Consider the following 20,286-nt stretch of genomic DNA (forward strand, 5'->3'; position numbering starts at 1 on the left):
CATCTACAGTATCTATCTATCTATCTATCTATCTATCTATCTATCTATCTATCGAAGACATGACTTGAAACATGTTAAGAATATATACAACCCGTTCTGGACCTACTGTTGTCATCAAGTTTACCATCTCTATCCTTTTTCTAAGATAACAAGAAAGAAAATATTAAAAAGGCAGACTAGATGGACTAGGTGGTCTTTTTCTGCCAACAATCTTCTATGGACATCTTGGGTCACTGGTGCTGGCTAAGCAGCCGGTGACTGTGACTGACGGGGACAGGGGCGTAGCAAGCACCTAGAAGGCGGTCCATGTTGGGGGCGGTCTGGGGGCGGGGAAATAGCCTAACAAAAGTAACTGGCAGGAAGTGGCAGAACACCACACCAGCGTGACAGGCAGAGGTTAAACAGCTTTTTGTCTGGCTTACCTCCTGTCATGGCTGATGACAATGTCCTGGCCCGTCTCCAGGAACGGATTCGGCTGGAAGGGGTTGCATGGCTTGCTCCCCTGGTCAGCTCAGTCTCCCTGCCTGCTGACCCGACGGTTCCCCAATCCACACGGCCGCAACGGACGGCCCGCGCTCCCGCCCGACTGAGTCCGTCTCCCCCGGCTGGTGGGAGACGCAGCACAGGTAAAAAGGCTGCAAAGTCCAGGAAGGCCCCTTTGCAAGGTCCCCCTGAGCAGGGGCATAGGAGAGTGTCCATGGCGGTGCGTGCCTCTGCAGCCAGGGGAGCCCGCCTTGCTCAGAGTGAGGGAACAGCAGCTGCAGCTGCCTCAGGGCAGTGTGTGTCGGCTTCTCCATTAGATTCAGGGATCACAGCGGCTGCTGCTTCCTCCCATTCCACCAGTGCCCCCTCTGCCTGCCCTCCGGTTCCCTCTGTTCTTCCCACGGCTGTGGGGATCCCCCCTCCTGCTCCCTCTCCTCCCCCTCCTCCTCCAGGTCGGCTGGCTAGGTGGTTTGGCCGTGTGCCAAAACCTAGCTCAGCTCCCGTGCCTCCCGTCCCTTGCACAGCAGCACCACCTGCTGGTTCCCCAGCAGGAACTGCAGGACAGGATAGCTCCAGCAGTGAATTCTTTGATGTAGAGCCCTATTCTCCCCCTGATGAGGCTCTATCAATTAGAGCTTCCACTGCCTCTGTCAGCAGGTCGCAGAGTAGGGAGCGCAGGCATAGCAGAAGGGATAGACATGCCACCCGCAGCTCCTCCTCCTCTTCTTCAGCTGAGTCCTATAAATCTGCCGGCCGTAAGCGGCGCAGGCGCACTTCCCACGCTTCTGGATCCCACCGTCCCAGGTCAGCGTGCAGGGAACATGAAGAAAGTAGGCGCCACAAGAGGCGCTACCGCAGGTCACCAAGACACAGGCGTTACTCACCTTCCTCTGTTTCATCGTCTGGAGAGTCCAGAGTGCGACACAGTTCTCATCGCAGGGTCAGAAGCCGTGGGTCATCAAGGCGGAGTAGCAGGGAGTCCCGGCTTGAGCGATCTTCTCATACAGGATCCATGCTCGCCCCCCCCACCTCATCGGCTCCGCAGCCTTCTGTCTCCAACCCTGGTTCTGCACCTCTGCGTGTCTCCGAAGGTGAGTTGGCTTGCCTTCGGGCATGGTCTCATACACCACAGGTGGTTACTAGTGGGGAAAGTGAAGTGGTTTCCATGTTGCGTACAGTGTTGGATAAGGTGTCAAAAAATCAAGCGGCTTCTGTAGGAGCTTGCTTACATTCCCCAGCGGCGGAGTCTTCGCCGGCTGCGATGGCAACATCAGCGGGTTTGATGTTTAAAGATTCACATTTTTGTGGGGTGGCCCCCTTGGGGACACATCTATCTAACGAAGTTAAGGAAAAAATTATTGCTAATGAATATGTAGACATATGGTCTTTGATATCGGTCGACCATTTAACAGTAGACAAAGAAAAGCGTTTTGACAAATCTGAGGATAAGAAGGCCAAAGTGGCCAAGACTTTTTCTAACTGGCTTCAGGCCTTCACTACGATGTCCGGTATCCTGACATCTAGATACCCTACCAAGGCTGTCGAGCTTTTCGTTTACATGGACACTATTCATACCGCCTATAAATTGCACGGTGGATCTGCATGGTGGCGGTACGACGAGGAGTTCAGAAGGCGATTGGCTCTGCAGCCCGAGGTCGGATGGGCTACAAAGGCGACCGACGTATGGATCCAATTGATGATGTCGCAGCAGAGGCCCCCCTTTCAGTCATTGGCTGCTTCGAGCGGAACCCCCTCAGGGGCAGCCAATAAGCGTTCTGGGGCCTGTTGGTTATTCAATGAGGGCCACTGCAGGTTCTTCGCCTCGTGTCGTTTTAAACACGAGTGCTCCATCTGCGGAGGTGCTCATTCTGCAATCCGATGTTTCAAACGAGGTAAGACGGCAGTTACAAAACCTAGCAGCGGTGGGAAACCCGAGGACGCCAATGAGCGTGGTAAAGATGCGCCCCTGGCTAGAGCAATACCCCAGGAGTCAGGAGGCAGAGCTCCTCATTAATGGATTTTCAGAGGGTTTTTACATACCGCATGTTCAGAATTCTAGTTTGAGTTTTGTTACTAACTTACGTTCGGTTAATGAGAATCTTGAGGTGGCACAGGACAAGCTGGATAAGGAGGTGGCTATGGGTCGCATGGCTGGCCCCTTTTTGGAGCCTCCCATGGACAATTTGCGTTTTTCGCCTTTGGGCTTGGTCCCAAAGAAGGAGCCAGGCAAATTCAGATTGATCCAGCACTTGTCCTTTCCACCTGGGGAGTCTGTTAATGATGGTATTAGCCGGGAGGAGGCGGCGGTTACTTATGTCTCCTTCGACAGGGCGTTGCGTTTGGTGGAGCAGGTTGGCCCCGGAGCCCTTTTGGGTAAGTCTGACATAGAGTCTGCCTTCCGCCTTCTCCCGGTTCGTGAGGATTGTTTTCATCTGCTCGGTTGTCATTTGAATGGGCAGATTTACGTCGACATGTGCCTGCCGATGGGTTGCTCGATCTCGTGCAGGTATTTCGAGATTTTCTCCTCCTTTTTGGAATGGGTAGTTAAGCACGAATCGGGCATCTCGTCGGTGTTGCATTATCTCGACGACTTTTTGTTTGTTGGTTCGGCCGGCACGGAAGCTTGTCAACAGGCCATGGATACTTTTAGGTTTTTCATGGATAAGTTTGGGGTTCCTGTTGCTGAGGGAAAAACAGAAGGCCCAACAACATGTTTATCCTTCCTGGGCGTTCAAATTGATACGCAACGTATGGTGGTGGGTTTGCCACCGGAAAAGTTAGCAAGATTACTGTCGACCATAGACGAATGCCTCTTAGCCAAAAAGGTCAGGCTGCGCCAGTTGCAGTCATTGTTGGGCCTTCTGGTTTTTGCCTGCAGGATAATGCCAATGGGGCGAGTTTTCTCTCGCCGCCTGTACATGGCCACGGCTGGCGGACGCCAACCGTCACATTACATAAGACTGACGGCTTCCCTGAAGGCCGATTTGAGAACCTGGCGCTCCTTTCTACAGGAGTACGATGGTATTTCGTGCTTCAGGGAAAAGGAGTTGGATAACAGAGACCTGCAACTATACACGGATGCGGCAGGTAGCCATGGTTTTGGCGCAATTTTTGAGGACCAATGGTCCGCCGAGCCATGGCCGCATTCGTGGGAGTCTGAAGGTTTTACAAAAAACTTAACCCTACTAGAATTGTTTCCGATACTTGTCGCGTTGGAGTTATGGGCTGTACGAATGGCAAATAGGAGGATTCGTTTTTGGACGGATAACTTGAGTGTCGTGTATGCTATTAATAATTTGACATCAACGTCCTTACCAGTCTTGGCATTGTTGCGTCACTTGGTTTTGAGATGTTTGCAATATAACATAGTCTTTAGGGCTAAGCACGTCCCAGGTGAGAATAATTCTATGGCTGATTCTCTTTCCCGTTTTCAGTGGAGTCGTTTCAGGGAGCTGCATCCTCGGGCACAACGGGAAGGAGCGCCATGCCCAGTTTTTCTTTGGGAGCTGGTGAACACCTGAGGCCATTGCTGGAATCATCCTTATCAGACGCTACGTGGTCTAGTCACGGTAAGGCATGGGAGGAGTGGTTGGCATGCGCAGCAGGGTTGGATTGGTCGCATCCCATGGTTTGTAAACAGGTTACGTGGACTTACTTAACAAACCTTAGAAGGGCAGGGGTATCCGCCATGGTGGCAAGAAAACGTCTGTCTGGGGTTTCGTTCATGCTTAGACTCTGGGGTCTCGCAGATTCCACTAAGGATCTTGCAGTAAAATTAGTTTTGCGGGGATGGAAGAAAGAAGTGGTTCACAGGGACAAGCGTAGACCCATTTCCTTTTCTTTGTTGCAGCAATTAATAGTTAGTTTGCGAGAGTTGTGTTCTTCCCCCTATGTAGTAGTCGTTTTTCAGGCAGCATTTAGTTTAGCTTTCTTTGGGGCCCTGCGGGTTAGCGAATTAGTAGCCTTATCAAAGACTAAGCCGTCAGGGCTCCGCCTGCCTGATGTAGTTATCCTCCCCAGTTCCATTAAGATCTTCATTAGAAAATCCAAGACAGATATATACGCTGCAGGGGCTTGGTTAGCTGTCAATCGTTTAAGTGGGGATTACTGCCCGGTACACCTAGTGGAAGAATATGTAAAAATTCGGCCAGCCCAGCCAGAGACCACACTTCCCCAGTTTTTGGTTCACGAAGATGGTTCCGCAGTAACGAAGTACCAATTTGAATCTTTGTTTAAAAAATGTTTGGTAGCTGTTGGGGCTGATCCGAAGGAGTACGGCACGCATTCCTTTAGAATAGGTGCGGCCACGGTAGCGGATGCACTAGGCATGTCTGGGGAGTCAGTTAGACGCTTGGGGAGGTGGGCCTCTGACTGCTACAAACGTTATGTAAGGCCGAATTTGTTATCTTACTGATTGCATGTTTTGTATTTCAGGTCAACGCCGTCCTGCTGTCTGGTTGATCGGGCATTCCTTCATACACAGGGCTGCTCAGCGGGCCTCTTGCCGCCCTGGCGGCTTAAGTTTAGGTTTTTCACAGGCCGATGTCTCCTGGAGGGGTGTGGGAGGCTTACGCTGGCTCAGAGTTTTATCAGAGGTCATTGCCATCAGCAAACAGGTCCATGGTCCTGCCGTGCTAGTAATTCATGCGGGTGGCAATGACCTTTGTTCTGTACGTTTGGCTGAGCTGATTTCTGTGATTAGATCAGATTTAATCAGAATGTCCGACTTCTTTAGTGATTCGATTATAGTCTGGTCGGAGATAGTGCCCCGAGTTGTATGGAACGGTGCCAGGAACCCCGGGGCTATTGAGAGGGCACGGCGCATCTTGAATACTCGAATCTCAAGATTCGTCAGGACTAGAGGGGGTATTGCGATACGCCATCGCCAGCTAGAAGGTGACAACAGGCGCCTGATGTTGCAAGATGGCGTACATCTTAATGATATCGGTCTGGATATTTTCCTTTCGGGTCTTCAGGATGCCATTGAAAGGGCCCTATTTACTCTGGTTAGTGGGGGTAGGTGTGCAGTGTAGGGGTACACAGCCCACCTATGGCGCTGGGGGGGACCTTGCAGAGGAGGAAGGAGAAGCATCGGCGAGGCACCCGGCAGAACAACTAAGACATGCCCACCGCCGGAGCGGTGGCCTGGCATTCCGGTGTCCTCGCCAGGAAGGCGACAGCGCAAGGTCCTATCCTCACAGTATAAAAATATATGTTAAAAGTTTAAAATAGTTCTAAGAAAATTAAAAAAAGCTGTGGCCTACCCCCACGCATTTATAAAGAACAAAAAGTTGTCAGTGTGTAATTAAGTAGCATAAGTTGGGTTTATTGCATTTCAGAGGCAAGATAGCCAAGGTGCAATGGGATGCCGGCAGTCTGGGTCACTGGTGCTGGCTAAGCAGCCGGTGACTGTGACTGACGGGGACAGGGGCGTAGCAAGCACCTAGAAGGCGGTCCATGTTGGGGGCGGTCTGGGGGCGGGGAAATAGCCTAACAAAAGTAACTGGCAGGAAGTGGCAGAACACCACACCAGCGTGACAGGCAGAGGTTAAACAGCTTTCCCACCCACCCTCCCTAATGTTTTTTTCTGTGAAAGAAGTTTATTTGTTTGTATGTGTTTATTGACTGTTTAATACTGTTGTCACAGCTTGGCGCTGGGGGGGACCTTGCAGAGGAGGAAGGAGAAGCATCGGCGAGGCACCCGGCAGAACAACTAAGACATGCCCACCGCCGGAGCGGTGGCCTGGCATTCCGGTGTCCTCGCCAGGAAGGCGACAGCGCAAGGTCCTATCCTCACAGTATAAAAATATATGTTAAAAGTTTAAAATAGTTCTAAGAAAATTAAAAAAAGCTGTGGCCTACCCCCACGCATTTATAAAGAACAAAAAGTTGTCAGTGTGTAATTAAGTAGCATAAGTTGGGTTTATTGCATTTCAGAGGCAAGATAGCCAAGGTGCAATGGGATGCCGGCAGTCTCACCCATGTGCAGTGTCCCAGAGGGGGGTTGATTGATTGTGTATTTCCTGCCACTGTTTTTTAGATATTCAACTAACCAATCCCTGAGCTAGTTACCTCAGGAGCTCTACCCTATCACAGAAGGCTATTCCAAGTGCAATACCCAATCAGATCCTCTCCTGTTAAGCATATATATATATATATATATATATATATATATATATATATATATATATATATATATATACAGGGGCTGGCTGGCAAACTTTGGCCTGGGGGGCAAGCACAAAGCAGTGGCCCATGAGTAGCGGAAAATCGCCAGGGCACATATACTTAAAGGAGAACTGTTGCCGAACCTAAACATCCCAAGCGGGCAGGGGGTGAGGGGAACATAATAAAGAATCCATACTTACCTGTCCCTGTGCCCCCGCAGTGCAGCGTCTCTGCTCACAGACCGGCCTCCTGCAGCTCCTGGTCCTGCAACGTCACGCACTGGGGAGAGTTGGTACTTCCCGCCGGGACATGACAATACAGGAACGTGAGGAACAGGATAACGGCAGCTGTGAGAGAACTGGTGACCCTGTGCTGCAGGGGCACGGGGATGGGTAAGTATAGATTCTTTTTTATGTTCCCCCAGCCCAGGATTTTTATATAAGGCAAGAGTTTAATCTGCACTGGATTGGATTGTACCTGGTATGGACATGGACATCATACTATTACTGACCAAACCCTGTATACTAATATAACCAATGATACTACTATAAAAGGGACCAATAATACCCCCACACCATGACCACATACTATAATCACACAGTAACTACATTATAAATGGTTACTTAATAATACCGTCACTCCACAAGCATTACTACTATACTGGTACTACACTCCACCACACAGGGGCCAATATTACCCGAAACAAATAGAGGTGTAAGTACAGTGCAGACACATCCAGTGACTCACAGGTGACGTCTTCTCTGATCAGAGTCGGTCAGGTTTCCTTTTCTTTTCCATCATAAAGACTTCTTCCAACCACAAATCATCCCAGCAGTATCTGCCAGACAAACATCTTCAGGACCTTACTTTTTTACAGCACCTTTAACCACCTCTATACAAACTCTCCATCATAGTGCCTTTAAACAGTAACAGAGACTTCTTTGAAGATCAATGTGTAGTTGTTTCCTTTTTCTGTGCTTCTTTCTACACTTAGATCCCTTCTACACTTTATGCCTGTATCTGTAGTTAGGATCGATCATTGTGTCCTTATCTGTAGTAAGACCCCTTCTTTATGCCCCATCTGTAGTTGTGCCCCCCTTTTTGCCCTCATCACTAGTTGGGCCCCCACTTTGTGCTTCCATCTGCAGTTAGCCCCCCCCCCCCTTTGTGCTAAATAAATGGTACCCCTTTGTCCTAATGAACTATACTACTGCCCCCCCCCCCCCCCCCCCCCGGATAAACTGTGCCTCTTATTTACTGTGTTTATATTAAATAGTGCCACTGTCCCCGTATTATACTGTGTCCACAATGTAGTTTGCCACTGCCTACTTAATAAACTATATTACTTATGCCCTCCAATGTACTGTACCCCTGTCCCCTCTAATGTACTGTACCGCTGTCCTCTCTAATGTACTGTTCCACTGTCCTCTCTAATGTACTGTACCCCTGTTCTCTAATGTACTGTACCACTGTCCTCTAATGTTCTGTACCACTGTCCTGTCTAATGTCCTGTACCCCTGTCCTCTAATGTACTGTACCACTGTCCTCTAATGTTCTGTACCACTGTCCCCTCTAATGTACTGTACCACTATCCCCTCTAATGTACTGTACCACTGCCCCCTCTAATGTACTGTACCACTGTCCTCTAATGTTCTGTATCACTGTCCCCTCTAATGTTCTGTACCACTGTTCCCCTAATGCACTGTACCACTGTCCTCTCTAATATACTGTACCACTGTCCTCTCTAATGTACTGTAGCACTGTCCTCTCTAATGTACTGTAGCACTGTCCTCTCTAATGTAATGTAGCACTGTCCCCTCTAATGTACTTTACCACTGTCTCCTCTAATGTACTGTACCACTGTCCTCACTAATGTACTGTACCACTGTCCTCACTAATGTACTGTACCACTGTCCCCTCTAATGTACTGTACCACTGTCCCCTCTAATGTACTGTACCACTCCCCCCCTAATGTACTGTACCCCTGTCCTCTAATGTACTGTACCACTGTCCTCTAATGTACTTTACCACTGTCTCCTCTAATGTACTGTACCACTGTCCTCTCTAATGTACTGTACCACTGTCCCCTCTAATGAACTGTACCACTGTCCTCTCTAATGTACTGTACCACTGTCCTCTCTAATGTACTGTACCACTGTCCTCTCTAATGTAATGTAGCACTGTCCCCTCTAATGTACTGTACCACTGTCCTCTCTAATGTACTGTACCACTGTCACCTCTAATGAACTGTACCACTGTCCTCACTAATGTAATGTAGCACTGTCCCCTCTAATGTACTGTACCACTGTCCTCTCTAATGTACTGTACCACTGTCCTCTCTAATGTACTGTACCACTGTCCCCTCTAATGTACTGTACCAATGTCCTCTCTAATGTACTGTACCACTGTCCTATCTAATGTACTGTACCACTGTCCCCTCTATGTACTGTACCACTGTCCTCTCTAATGTACTGTACCACTGTCCTCTCTAATGTACTGTACCACTGTCCCCTCTAATGTACTGTACCCACTGTCCCCCCTAAATCACTGTTTTCCAACCAGTGGCCCCTCAGCTGTTCCTAAACTACAACCTCCATTATGTCAGCAGGACATTATGGGAGCTCTAGTCTTGTAGCGACTGGAGAGTCACATGTTGGAGAACACTATATTAAATAAACGCCCCTCCCCTAAATTATTGGCAAAACTACACCTCCCATTGTACCCTGGTGGCAAGGCATAATGAGAGTTGTAGTTTAGTATCAGCTGAGGACCCACTGGTTAGGAAGCAATGATTTATGGGTACAGTTTATTTAGTGTGCTGTTTTCCAACATGTGACCCTCCTTCTGTTCCTAAACTAGAACCCCCATTATCTCTGGCCAGCAGGGCATGGTGGGAGTTGTAGTTTGGTAAGAGCTGAGGAGCCACTGTTAGGAAGCAATCATTTAGGGGTACAGTTTATTTAGTGAAGTGTTCTCCAACATGTGACCCTCCTGCTGTTCCTAAACTACCATCCCCATTATCTCCTGCCACCAGGGCATGGTGGGAGTTGTAGTTTTGCACTAACTGAGGAGTCACATGTTGGAGACCACACTAAATAAACTGTACCCCTAAATGATTGCTTCCTAACATGTGGCTCCTCAGCTGTTACCAAACTACAACTCCCATCATGTCCTGCCACCAGGGTACAATGGGAGTTGTAGTTCTGCAATAACTGGAGAGTCACATGTTGTAGAATAAAGCACAATGCCCCCCTACCTCCCCAATATACTCACTAGCAGGTCCATGCTTCTCTGCTGCTCTGGCCTCTTCTAATCAGGTCTGACCAGAGCAGAGAGGAGCAGGCCCGGCTAATCACACTGCAGAATCATGGAGGAAACACTGGCTGGCCGGACAGGGAGGTGAGTGTCCCCTGCTCCAGACAGTGCTAGGCTACTGTATAGTGGTGGTGTCTTACAGACCCAAGTACTATACAGTGACCCCCCCAGACCCCCTCCCCAGATACCAGTCCTGGCAGTGGGCGGCTCCTCTCCCGGCCGGCGTCCTCCTCTCCCTCCTTCATGGGCAGTGCACTTCTCTTCACTCCCTGATGCAGCAGGCTGCCTGCACCTCCAATGAAGTGAAGAGAAGTGTGAGAGAGAGAGACAGCGTCACAGTGCAGCGGCCGCTACTTCCGGGAGCCTTAAAGTGGCAGAGCGGCCAAATTCACATCCTGCCTCTGCGGTCCTTAAGTGTCCTAGGGGGGACCGGCCCGGGGGGCATATGCCACCCTGCCCCCCGGCCCAGCCCGCCCCTGTATATATATATATATATATAGTGGGGGGAGACTAACAGGGGTAGAGTAGTTTAGTCTGCTGTTCCAGCTATAATCAAGTCTACAAGAGAGCCTATCTTCGTAGAGCCTGCTAATCGTGCGCCTATGGGCCCTGGCCTGCTGCCAGGAGCCTTGTGCGGGACTTCTGTATTTTCTTCTATTAGATCCTAGCCATGTCTGGCTAGATCTCCACATGGGGTTGCAGTGAGGACGGAACTATTCTATTTACACTGCGGAACTGTTTTCTCTACTTTTGCTACCTCTGAAGGAGTCTACAAGAGTGACTGAGGTAACTAGCGTGTCCCTAGAGGGTCTCCTGAGCAATTAACTTTTCCACCAAGTGGACTTGTAATCCCTAATAGCATGTCACTCTGTGCCAACATAGTAGTATTTGTAGATGTTCTTTCCCATGGATTCAGGACTTGTCTATACAGCCCCAGCTGAGCCACTATGCCAATAGGCCCCCACTTCCAATAATTCGCAATATCCTAACTCACCTGCACTCTACAGCTACAGTCTATTTCAACTAACTACAAAAGGTCAACTTCATCTACTGCTAACTAACTGTCAGTATATTGTCTACCAGTATTCAACTCATCTGCTATATTCTTAAGTAAACTTCAGCTGCAGTATTATCTCAAGTATACCTGCTTTTAGTGTGTGGCTGGCTATATTGCTCTTCAATAGTCGGTGACCTACCGGTTTGATATGGGTCCCTTGGGCGTTTATCACGGTGGCCCAGAGTGGAGATATGACCCACCCATTCTGTCAGTACCGCCACCCAAAGAAAGGGGAAATGACCCAATAGACATAGCGACATCTAGTGGCAAAACTTATACAATACTTCATCACCACTTTACTTTTGAAGTACCAGGACACCACATATCTATCTATATAACAAAAATCCACGGCACTCGGATAAAGTACAGATGAACGGGTGCCACCCCAGTGGATAGCAAGTGCAATATCCAGAAATCCAAAAAAAATGGCTAACGGCACTCCGGTATGAAGAGCCACACTACTGTTTCCAAGTCTGAACTGGGTGCTTGCAAGCTGAGGATATTCTATCTATCTATCTATCTATCTATCTATCTATCTATCTATCTATCTATCTATCACAGAAGAGCCACACTACTGTTTCCAAGTCTGAACTGGGTGCTAGCAAGCTGAGGATTATCTATCTATCTATCTATCTATCTATCTATCTATCTATCTATCTATCTATCTATCTATCTATCTATCTATCTATCTATCTATCTATCTATCTCATCCCTTTGTCTTCCTCTAATGACTATTACTTGCTGTGTGCCTATTACTCACACAATCATAGATCTATATGTTATGTCGGTGACACAGTCCACTTTATAAAATATTCACGCTGCTATTTGCTCCGGCTGAGAGGTTCCAGATTTTCAGCCATTTGCTCTGGTATAAGATCTGGCGCCAGCTGTGTTAATACATTTGGGTTGATGAATTGTCCTGGGATTTGCTGACACAGAACCTAGAACCTAATAAATTTGGAACAATTACTTTGGGTCCCGCAGTCCAGGCAGACGCTGTACAATTACTTTTGGCTCTAACCCTATAGCGTAGATACATTTCTATACCAGCGTTAACCATTTGCTACTTATCCTGCTAGTAGATGTATTCTCACTAGCACTGACCGCAGGAGAGAAAACTGTACTTACATTTTCTGTGTATTAGTTTTTTTATATGCATAGAGGATGTATATAATGTATAAGTGTCGTAACATCAGAGAGTGTAAGAGAACCTAAGGGAATCTTGTACAATACACTACCTCTAATACTTCTGAAGGATTTCTGTATGGATGAGCTTCCCCACTGTATGAAACATAGTATAAACTTCCTCTAATCCCTCAATGGACAAGAGGTGCCGGAGTATCAGATTCTCAGGATTATCTGCCACATTACTTTACCATTTGTTTATATAGCGCCAACCTAATCTGCAGAGCTGTGTATATAGCACCAACCTGTTCTGCAGAGCTGTGTATATAGTTCCAACCAAATCTGCATAGCTGTGTATATAGCGCCAACCAAATCTGTAGAGCTGTGTATATAGCACCAACCTGTTCTGCAGAGCTGTGTATATAGCGCCAACCAAATCTGCAGAGCTGTGTATATAGCACCAACCTGTTCTGCAGAGCTGTGAACATAGTTCCAACCAAATCTGCAGAGCTATGTATATAGCAACAACCAAATCTGCAGAGCTGTGTATATAGCACCAACCTGATCTACAGAGCTGTGTATATAGCACCAATGTATTCTGCAGAGCTGTGTATATAGCACCAACCTAATCTACAGAGCTGTGTATATAGCACCAACCTGTTCTGCAGAGCTGTGTATATCGCATCAATCTGTTCTGCAGAGCTGTGTATATAGCGCCAACCTGTTCTAAAGAGCTGTGTATATAGCACCAACCTAATCTACAGAGCTGTGTATATAGCACCAACCTGTTCTGCAGAGCTGTGTATATCGCATCAATCTGTTCTGCAGAGCTGTGTATATAGCGCCAACCTGTTCTAAAGAGCTGTGTATATAGCACCAACCTAATCTACAGAGCTGTGTATATAGCACCAACCTGTTCTGCAGAGCTGTGTATATCGCATCAATCTGTTCTTCAGAGCTGTGTATATAGCGCCAACCAAATCTGCAGAGCTGTGTATATAGCGCCAACCAAATCTGCAGAGCTGTGTATATAGCACCAATGTATTCTGCATAGCTGTGTATATAGCACCAACCTGTTCTGCAGAGCTGTGTATATCGCACCAACCTGTTCTGCAGAGCTGTGTATATAGCACCAACCTGTTCTACAGAGCTGTGTATATAGCACCAACCTGTTCTACAGAGCTGTGTATATAGCACCAACCTGTTCTACAGAGCTGTGTATATAGCACCAACCTGTTCTGCAGAGCTGTGTATATAGGACCAACCTGTTCTGCAGAGCTGTGTATATAGCACCAACCTGTTCTGCAGAGCTGTGTATATAGGACCAACCTGTTCTGCAGAGCTGTGTATATAGCACCAACCTGTTCTACAGAGCTGTGTATATAGCACCAACCTGTTCTGCAGAGCTGTGTATATAGGACCAACCTAATCTACAGAGCTGTGTATATAGCACCAATGTATTCTGCAGAGCTGTGTATATAGCACCAACCTGTTCTGCAGCAGTGTGTACATACAGTAGCACCAGCCTATTCTGCAGCAGTGTGTATATAGCACCAACCTATTCTGAAGCAGGATTCTGCCATATTTATAAATGGTTCAGAGTAATTCTTGGCTGATCTCTGGAAGTTTCCGCCACTGACTGCGCATTTTTCCTGCAGCAGCCTTGCACTGGGTTCTTCCTTTACAGGAGGTGAATACCAATAACCTGGACAAGCTGCCATTATTCCGCTGGCCGGTATTGCCGCCAATATGCTAAACAGTAAACAGCTTTAACTCACTTTCTAAATGGATCTGTCATCCTTGGGATTAACCTTTGCTATAATGTAGGTCTATTTAGTCTGTCTATGAGTCCTTAATTATTCCATAATGTAAGTTGTGCCCCAGCAGGTCCTCTGATGTACGCGGATTTATTGCATTGTACTGCCAGCACGGCCTTATACTTACAGAGAATTAAAGTGCCCCGCTTAAACAAATGGCATGTAAGACACCAGACCAAGAATTCACATTCTACCACTAGGGGCAGTATTTCAGTATATTGTATAGCTGTCTCTCATACCTCCTCTGATTATCATAGTCTGTTATACAGCGCCCATGTTATACAGCGCCCATTTGGTCACAGATTGTCAGACCTCTATTAAGGTCTTATTACATAGGGCTGACATCACCCTGTGTGCTCTCCATCCAAGATCATGCAAAATGTCTGCTCAAGTGTAAAATTGTTGCAGATTTTTGTGCTTTTTTTGCTCAATAATTTCCACCTTTTGCAGTGCTTTAACACTGGTTATGTGCACTGATATAACACAGCATGACTTATATATACTAGTATCACACAGGATGGCTTACATACACTGACACGTGTACACACACACACTCGTCCCATTAACATATATACACATACACCACTATCACACACACACACACACACACACATTTACACTGGAATGTGCTTACACAGACGTACAGTATACACCATGAATAAACCATAAAGAGAGAAATAATCTCCCAAGTGTAATAAGAACAACTGAACCAGAAACAATATCATCTGCTGCAGAACATCTTTATAATCAGATCTGTCAATCACCAGATTGTTGGAATGAGAGACAATTTGACAACAAGAGACAATATAAGCTGGGAAGCATTTTCTCTTAGTGGTGGGGTGGTGGTGTCTCTTATAAGAGGCCAGCATTAATAGAAGCTGCTGAAGAACATCTTTGGGAGAAAACCTGTCAATTACTTGAAACAGCACTGACATACACAATCACACACACACACACACGCCACTGACACAGAGACTACTAACACACACACAGATACATACATACATACAAACACACACTGGCTGACACACATAGATACAGTATACACACACACATGGTGATGCCCCGCTGGGAGGCGCGACCGGTCACTTGCCAGATGGTGAAGTGTAACTCCACTGCAGTAGTGGTTGGTCAGGGAATAGCTCAGCCAGGTGTTATGCTGTTGTGACGCCGGTGCCCTTTGGGCACCAAGGTATGGAGGCACACCTGCTTTAAGTTTAGTGAGGCTGGCTTAACCCTTTCCCCTGTGGTCAGTAACCTGCCAGGCTATTTGGGGGTCTCTTGGGGGCTTATCACGGTGGTGAGTGGAGTCGTGACCCACCTACAGAAAGGGGAGAGACCCAAGGAAGATGCAATGACTGTGTAGGTGCTTGGACAAGAATCACAATAAATAAACTCTTCTTTACTGCAGGAATACTTGATAAAGTGATACACAATAGGCTTTTGTCTTGATAAGATACCTTGGACTTTAGTAACCAGATCTGTGCTGAGAGCTTAAAAAAGAGTACAGCCGTGCTGACTGAGTTGTGTGCTGAGAGGTAAAAAAAAGTTCAGAAAAGTAGAGAGGATGATGTCGATAGAGTCCTAACCCAAAGTAGTACTGTGCTCTGCCGGAACTTGAGAAGTAGAATAAATAGATATACTTGAAAGTAGAAAGAATACTTGTGCCTGTGTTTTGACTCTTTTGGTCTTTGCACCACCAATTGCCCACCAGTGTCGGACGACCCATCCTAGAGGGTGACACAAGCCCCAAACCTCGTTACCTGGGATGAGCAGATTGGCCAAGATTTCCTGGTGACACCAGAATACATCGGGCACTGACTAGTTGTGAGTCCTCTAACAGGGGACCTGGAATAAGCCAGGGCCCAGCTTGACCGCTGTAGGGATTGTTCTGGCTTGCGTCCTTCCTCTACAAAATCCAGAGTAAGACTCCCAAAGGTGTGGTTACACTTCCTTTCCCCATGTGACAACTTCCTACAGCATATGTAACATGTGCTGTGAGTCGGTGAGAAGAGAGTGCAAGAAAAAGAGAAGGATAGAGATAGGTAGAAAAGAGAAAGAGCTCTCATTGGTGCTCAGATCCCAGAGACAATTACCCTTTGGCTGGGTTCACACTATGTATATTTGAGGCTGTATTTGGTCCTCATGTCAGGTCCTCATAGCAACCAAAACCAGGAGTGGATTGAAAACACAGAAAGGATCTGTTCACACAATGTTGTAATTGAGTGGATGGCCGCCATATAACAGTAAATAACTTCCATTATTTCAATATAGCAGCCGTTGTTTTAAAATAACAGCACATATTTGCCATTAAATGACGGCCATCCACTCAATTACAACATTATGTGAACAGAGCCTTTCTGTGTTTTCAATCCACTCCTTGTTTTGGTTGCTATACAGCCTCAAACATACAGCCTCAAATATACGTTGTGTGAACATAGCCTAAAACTGCTACAGATGTGCAAGACTTAGGCATACAGTACATATACTAGCGACATCTAGTGGTAAAACATAAGTAATACTTCAATACCACTAATACTTTGAAGTACAGGCTTTTGCGAGGGGTTTAAAAACAAGGAATACCCATGGTGGAAAACCACACACACACACCACTGACACAGACACTACTAACACACACACAGATAGATAGTTGGCTCCTACAGATTCTGGTGCCCTTTTGGGAAGTATTACCTGAATATCTAGGAGCTCACCAGATTCTGATACCCCCTTGTGGAGGGCAACCTTATTTTACAGCCCTTAGGTAGACACTGGGGTTGAAACCAAAAGTATCATCTGATGAAGGAGCAAATGTTCATCAACCGATCATGTAATTTTGACTAGTTAAAAAATCATTGCGTGTCTGACACATCTCCCCGTGTAATAGGCATGTGTGGCCGATGACTGGTGGCAGCAAAGGGCCACATTCTGGGCTGCACAATGCTCCATTAATGTCCTGACCCTTGCAGGTGCCGTATGACGTAGAGGTGTGCAAAAAGTAAAACTGTTCACGGCACAAAACTTGGGTGTAGGTACATTCAATTGATCAGAACAGGAGGTGTGCAATCAAAATAACATGCAAAACAAGTTTCTTGGTGTATAGCAAGGTTTAAAGAAAGGAAGGCTTGTGGGGACCCATATCTTTTTTGAGAGGGCTTGTGTTAGATCACATCCTTGTGCACTTGGATGGTAGAGAACACATACTAAGGTCCCCGGCACAAGTCTGTAACTATTTTTATGGTCAAGAAATACTGATCAGGAAAAGAAAAAAAACAATACTCACCTGCGGCCCACCAGCTTCTCCCCCTTTCTTCCGGCTCTGCGAGTGTACAGATGATGTCATAAGTGATGCACTGCCCCACTGTGGGGTAGAGAGCAGCCTCTTGTGGCCGGAGGTATACATTTACCTTCATGCACTCCGGATTAGTAGTGCACACAGTTAAAGGGGCAGATAGCACCCAGTGGCACTAGCCTGGGAGCTGATGCTGGCCAGGCTGGCTAGCATCACATCCGAAATTCCAGATGCTTCTATAGGGTTACATAGGGCATCTGTGCTGGTATTCCAGACAATTGTAGGACATCGTAGGTGTATTTTCCGGCACAGTCCCGCTTCAGGGAAAATCCTTACGGGTGTCCATGCCCAATAAGACCCTATGGGTCAGGAAATCCGGATATATTTGCATGGGGCCTAAACCTGTTCTGGAATTAAGTACATTTTTATAACCTAATTTTGGAGCTATGACCTCTGAGAAGTGGAATACTAAATACCTTTTATTGCTAGGTCTCAGTTAATATGAGAACTTAGAAATCAACATTAATCTTTCTGTCCCAATCATGCTACTTTTAAGTACCTTCCAAAGGAACTTTGAATTTACTTGCCCTGGCGTAGGGAAACCTTGTGGTGCCGTACAGACTCGGTGCTGACACCATTGCTTTGTGTATGAGTCCGTAATATCGCTTTGTTTCCCTCCCATGATGATCATTCTTACACTTCAGGCCCTCACTCCGGTTATTATTTATTGCAGCAAAAAGAAACGTTGTCTTCATTTTTTTCACAAAACGTTTCCATCTTACCCTGCGGGAAACATAAATCAGACGGCTGGGATATAACTCAGCATTTGAAATCTATTAGTTGGCGTCAAAAAGTAGATTGATATTCTCTCCTTATTTCCTCAAGAGGCTGGAATTGGCAGAGGTCTCTTCTGGCATTGGGCTAAAGAAATTATTGCCACTTTTATTTTGGCTATATGTTATTTGGCAGCGAAATCGTCCAAATTTATCGAGGAAGATGTTAGATGCTTTTCGCCTTTGTAGCCCAGAAATAAACACACAGACAGGCGTGCTGTTGGGGCACTGACTTTACGCACATTAGGGAATAAAAAGTATTAAAAGTCTGTGCCTAGTGCAGACTGTTAAAAAGTTGGAAAAATTGGTCCAGATCCCAACAAAGTGCTAGATAGAGCCAGGAGAAGCGCATGCTAAGTTCTCTTCCCAGCTCTGTGCGCATGACAGACTCCCAATATAAGTCTATGGGACCACCTTGTATCGCATGCACAGAGAGCCAGGAAAGAAGTGCCTAGCCACATCCAGGGTCTGACCACCCAGAACCCCACTGATGAGATCTTTTGGCATGTCTCCATGACTCTAAGTAACAGGTATTCTCTGAATATGGGTCATGTAATAAAATTTCCCACTGCTTCCATAGTATTTTCTAATCGTATTTTTTTTTTTAATGAAATTAAACATTTGATTTAAAAAAAAATCCCTTTTAACAATTTTTTGTAGTTAATGTTTCTTTGTTTTAAATCAGTATCTGTGGTACATTTCCCCCATATACTTGTATATTGACCAAAAGGAACAGGTACAAGCTATCTTTTTAATGGGCACCTGGGAAATCTATACAGCTATTACTATTGACTGGTTTTGGTGTTAATCCTGTTGTCTCAAGCATTTGCCCGTTGTACCGTCTTATAATCCGGTCCTACATTTACTTGATTACAGGTTCTTGATAAATTGCTTGGAAATATTTTTTAGTACCTGTATATGATTGTCTTCTAGATGTAGAAGTATAGACTAGACTAGATCCCATATTTTTCTCCCTAAGGTCCAGGCTCTCTAAGGGGCTTCCTAGAGCTGCTTGGCTTTATTTGTACAGCGATTCAGCGACCCTCGACTTATCACAATATCATCTTCATGAGTATTGGCAGTAACCACAGCTCTCCTATAATTGTTCACCTCCTCAATCTCAGAAGGTAACATGTTTCCTTGAGGAGACCATCAACTTGCCATAAGGAGTCTTAAAAGCAATGTAATGTTCCCTGGAAAAAAATGCAAAGTAGTTCTCCAACAGAAGCAAGAAACCCAGCTTCATACTACCGTTCACAGACTTAATCTAAAAAACCTTAACAAAGAAGTCTAGAGATTTAAAAAATTTTCAGCCAGCGGGGGGAACATAATAAACAATCACTTACTTTGTAGTGCTGGCTCACCGCTCCGGGACCCCCGCCAGGCTCAGGGATCTCCTTCAGCTGGAACACCATGACTTGGTTGATGGACTGTCACTCAGCTAGTCAGTATCTGGGACAGGACACCGCTGCAGTCACGGATTGGATGATGGGGCAATGTTGTGAGAACATTGTCGGAACTCTGGGAAAAATGTGGGGTCCCAGAGCCTGTGGCACAGGGAGAGATAAGTAGTGATTGTTTATATTGTTAAGTGGATAATATGTCTCATTTAAGAGACTACCAACTTGCACAGTCCATATAATGGGTACTCTTCCTTTTTTCCAATGATGGGCTTCAGTGAAGCACAACTGCATAGTAAATAGTGCCAATGCCAATGCCTAGGTCTAAGATCTAGTCAGATCTTGTAAATATAGCAAATGTAACATAAATCAATGTGCATTTATTAAATTTTACTTTCATATAAAAAAGTTTGACACGCAGCGGGATGTGCCAGCGGAACGGGCGGCGGTGCTGTGCGTTGGTATGTGCGGTAGCGTGCATGAGGACATGAGCAAGTAGGGGCCATGGATCAGGCTGCCTGCGGCGCTGGCTTTGAAGGTCCACAAGGGGATTAGGTGAGTCCTTGGTGGCAGCGGTGGCAGCAAGTGGCCTTACTTTGGGGGGGGGGGGAGAAGCCTTACTTTAGGCTAGTTGGTAGGGTAGTTGGGGTATCTTATTTTAGGGGGGGCGTCTTATTTTCAGGGAAACACGGCAGATAAGAAGGATGCATGCCAGAGGTTCACAGTCCCAATAGAGTGAACCAGAACCAGATCAAGTAGATGCAGAGTCCAACAACATCCAAAGTTTGATAATATTCAG

General features: G+C 46.4%; 1 protein-coding gene across 2 annotated transcripts; it reads left to right on the forward strand.

Annotated features, from left to right (window-relative positions):
* The first annotated feature begins 251 nt into the window (after positions 1 to 251).
* On the forward strand, positions 252 to 6,371 carry LOC138801283 (serine/arginine repetitive matrix protein 1-like). Of its 2 annotated transcripts, XM_069983924.1 has the most exons (3): positions 259 to 1,574; positions 3,918 to 4,052; positions 4,918 to 6,371. In XM_069983924.1, the coding sequence occupies exons 1-3, from the start codon at positions 431 to 433 to the stop codon at positions 5,514 to 5,516; spliced, it is 1,878 nt and encodes a 625-aa protein (XP_069840025.1). In that variant the 5' UTR covers positions 259 to 430; the 3' UTR covers positions 5,517 to 6,371. The 2 variants fall into 2 exon arrangements, with proteins under 2 accessions (XP_069840024.1, XP_069840025.1); XM_069983923.1 differs by having other exon boundaries at positions 252 to 1,574; positions 3,918 to 5,011.
* Positions 6,372 to 20,286: the final 13,915 nt, after the last annotated feature.

Source organism: Dendropsophus ebraccatus, chromosome 9 (genome assembly GCF_027789765.1).
Source record: "Dendropsophus ebraccatus isolate aDenEbr1 chromosome 9, aDenEbr1.pat, whole genome shotgun sequence".
NCBI classification, from domain to species: Eukaryota; Metazoa; Chordata; class Amphibia; order Anura; family Hylidae; genus Dendropsophus; species Dendropsophus ebraccatus.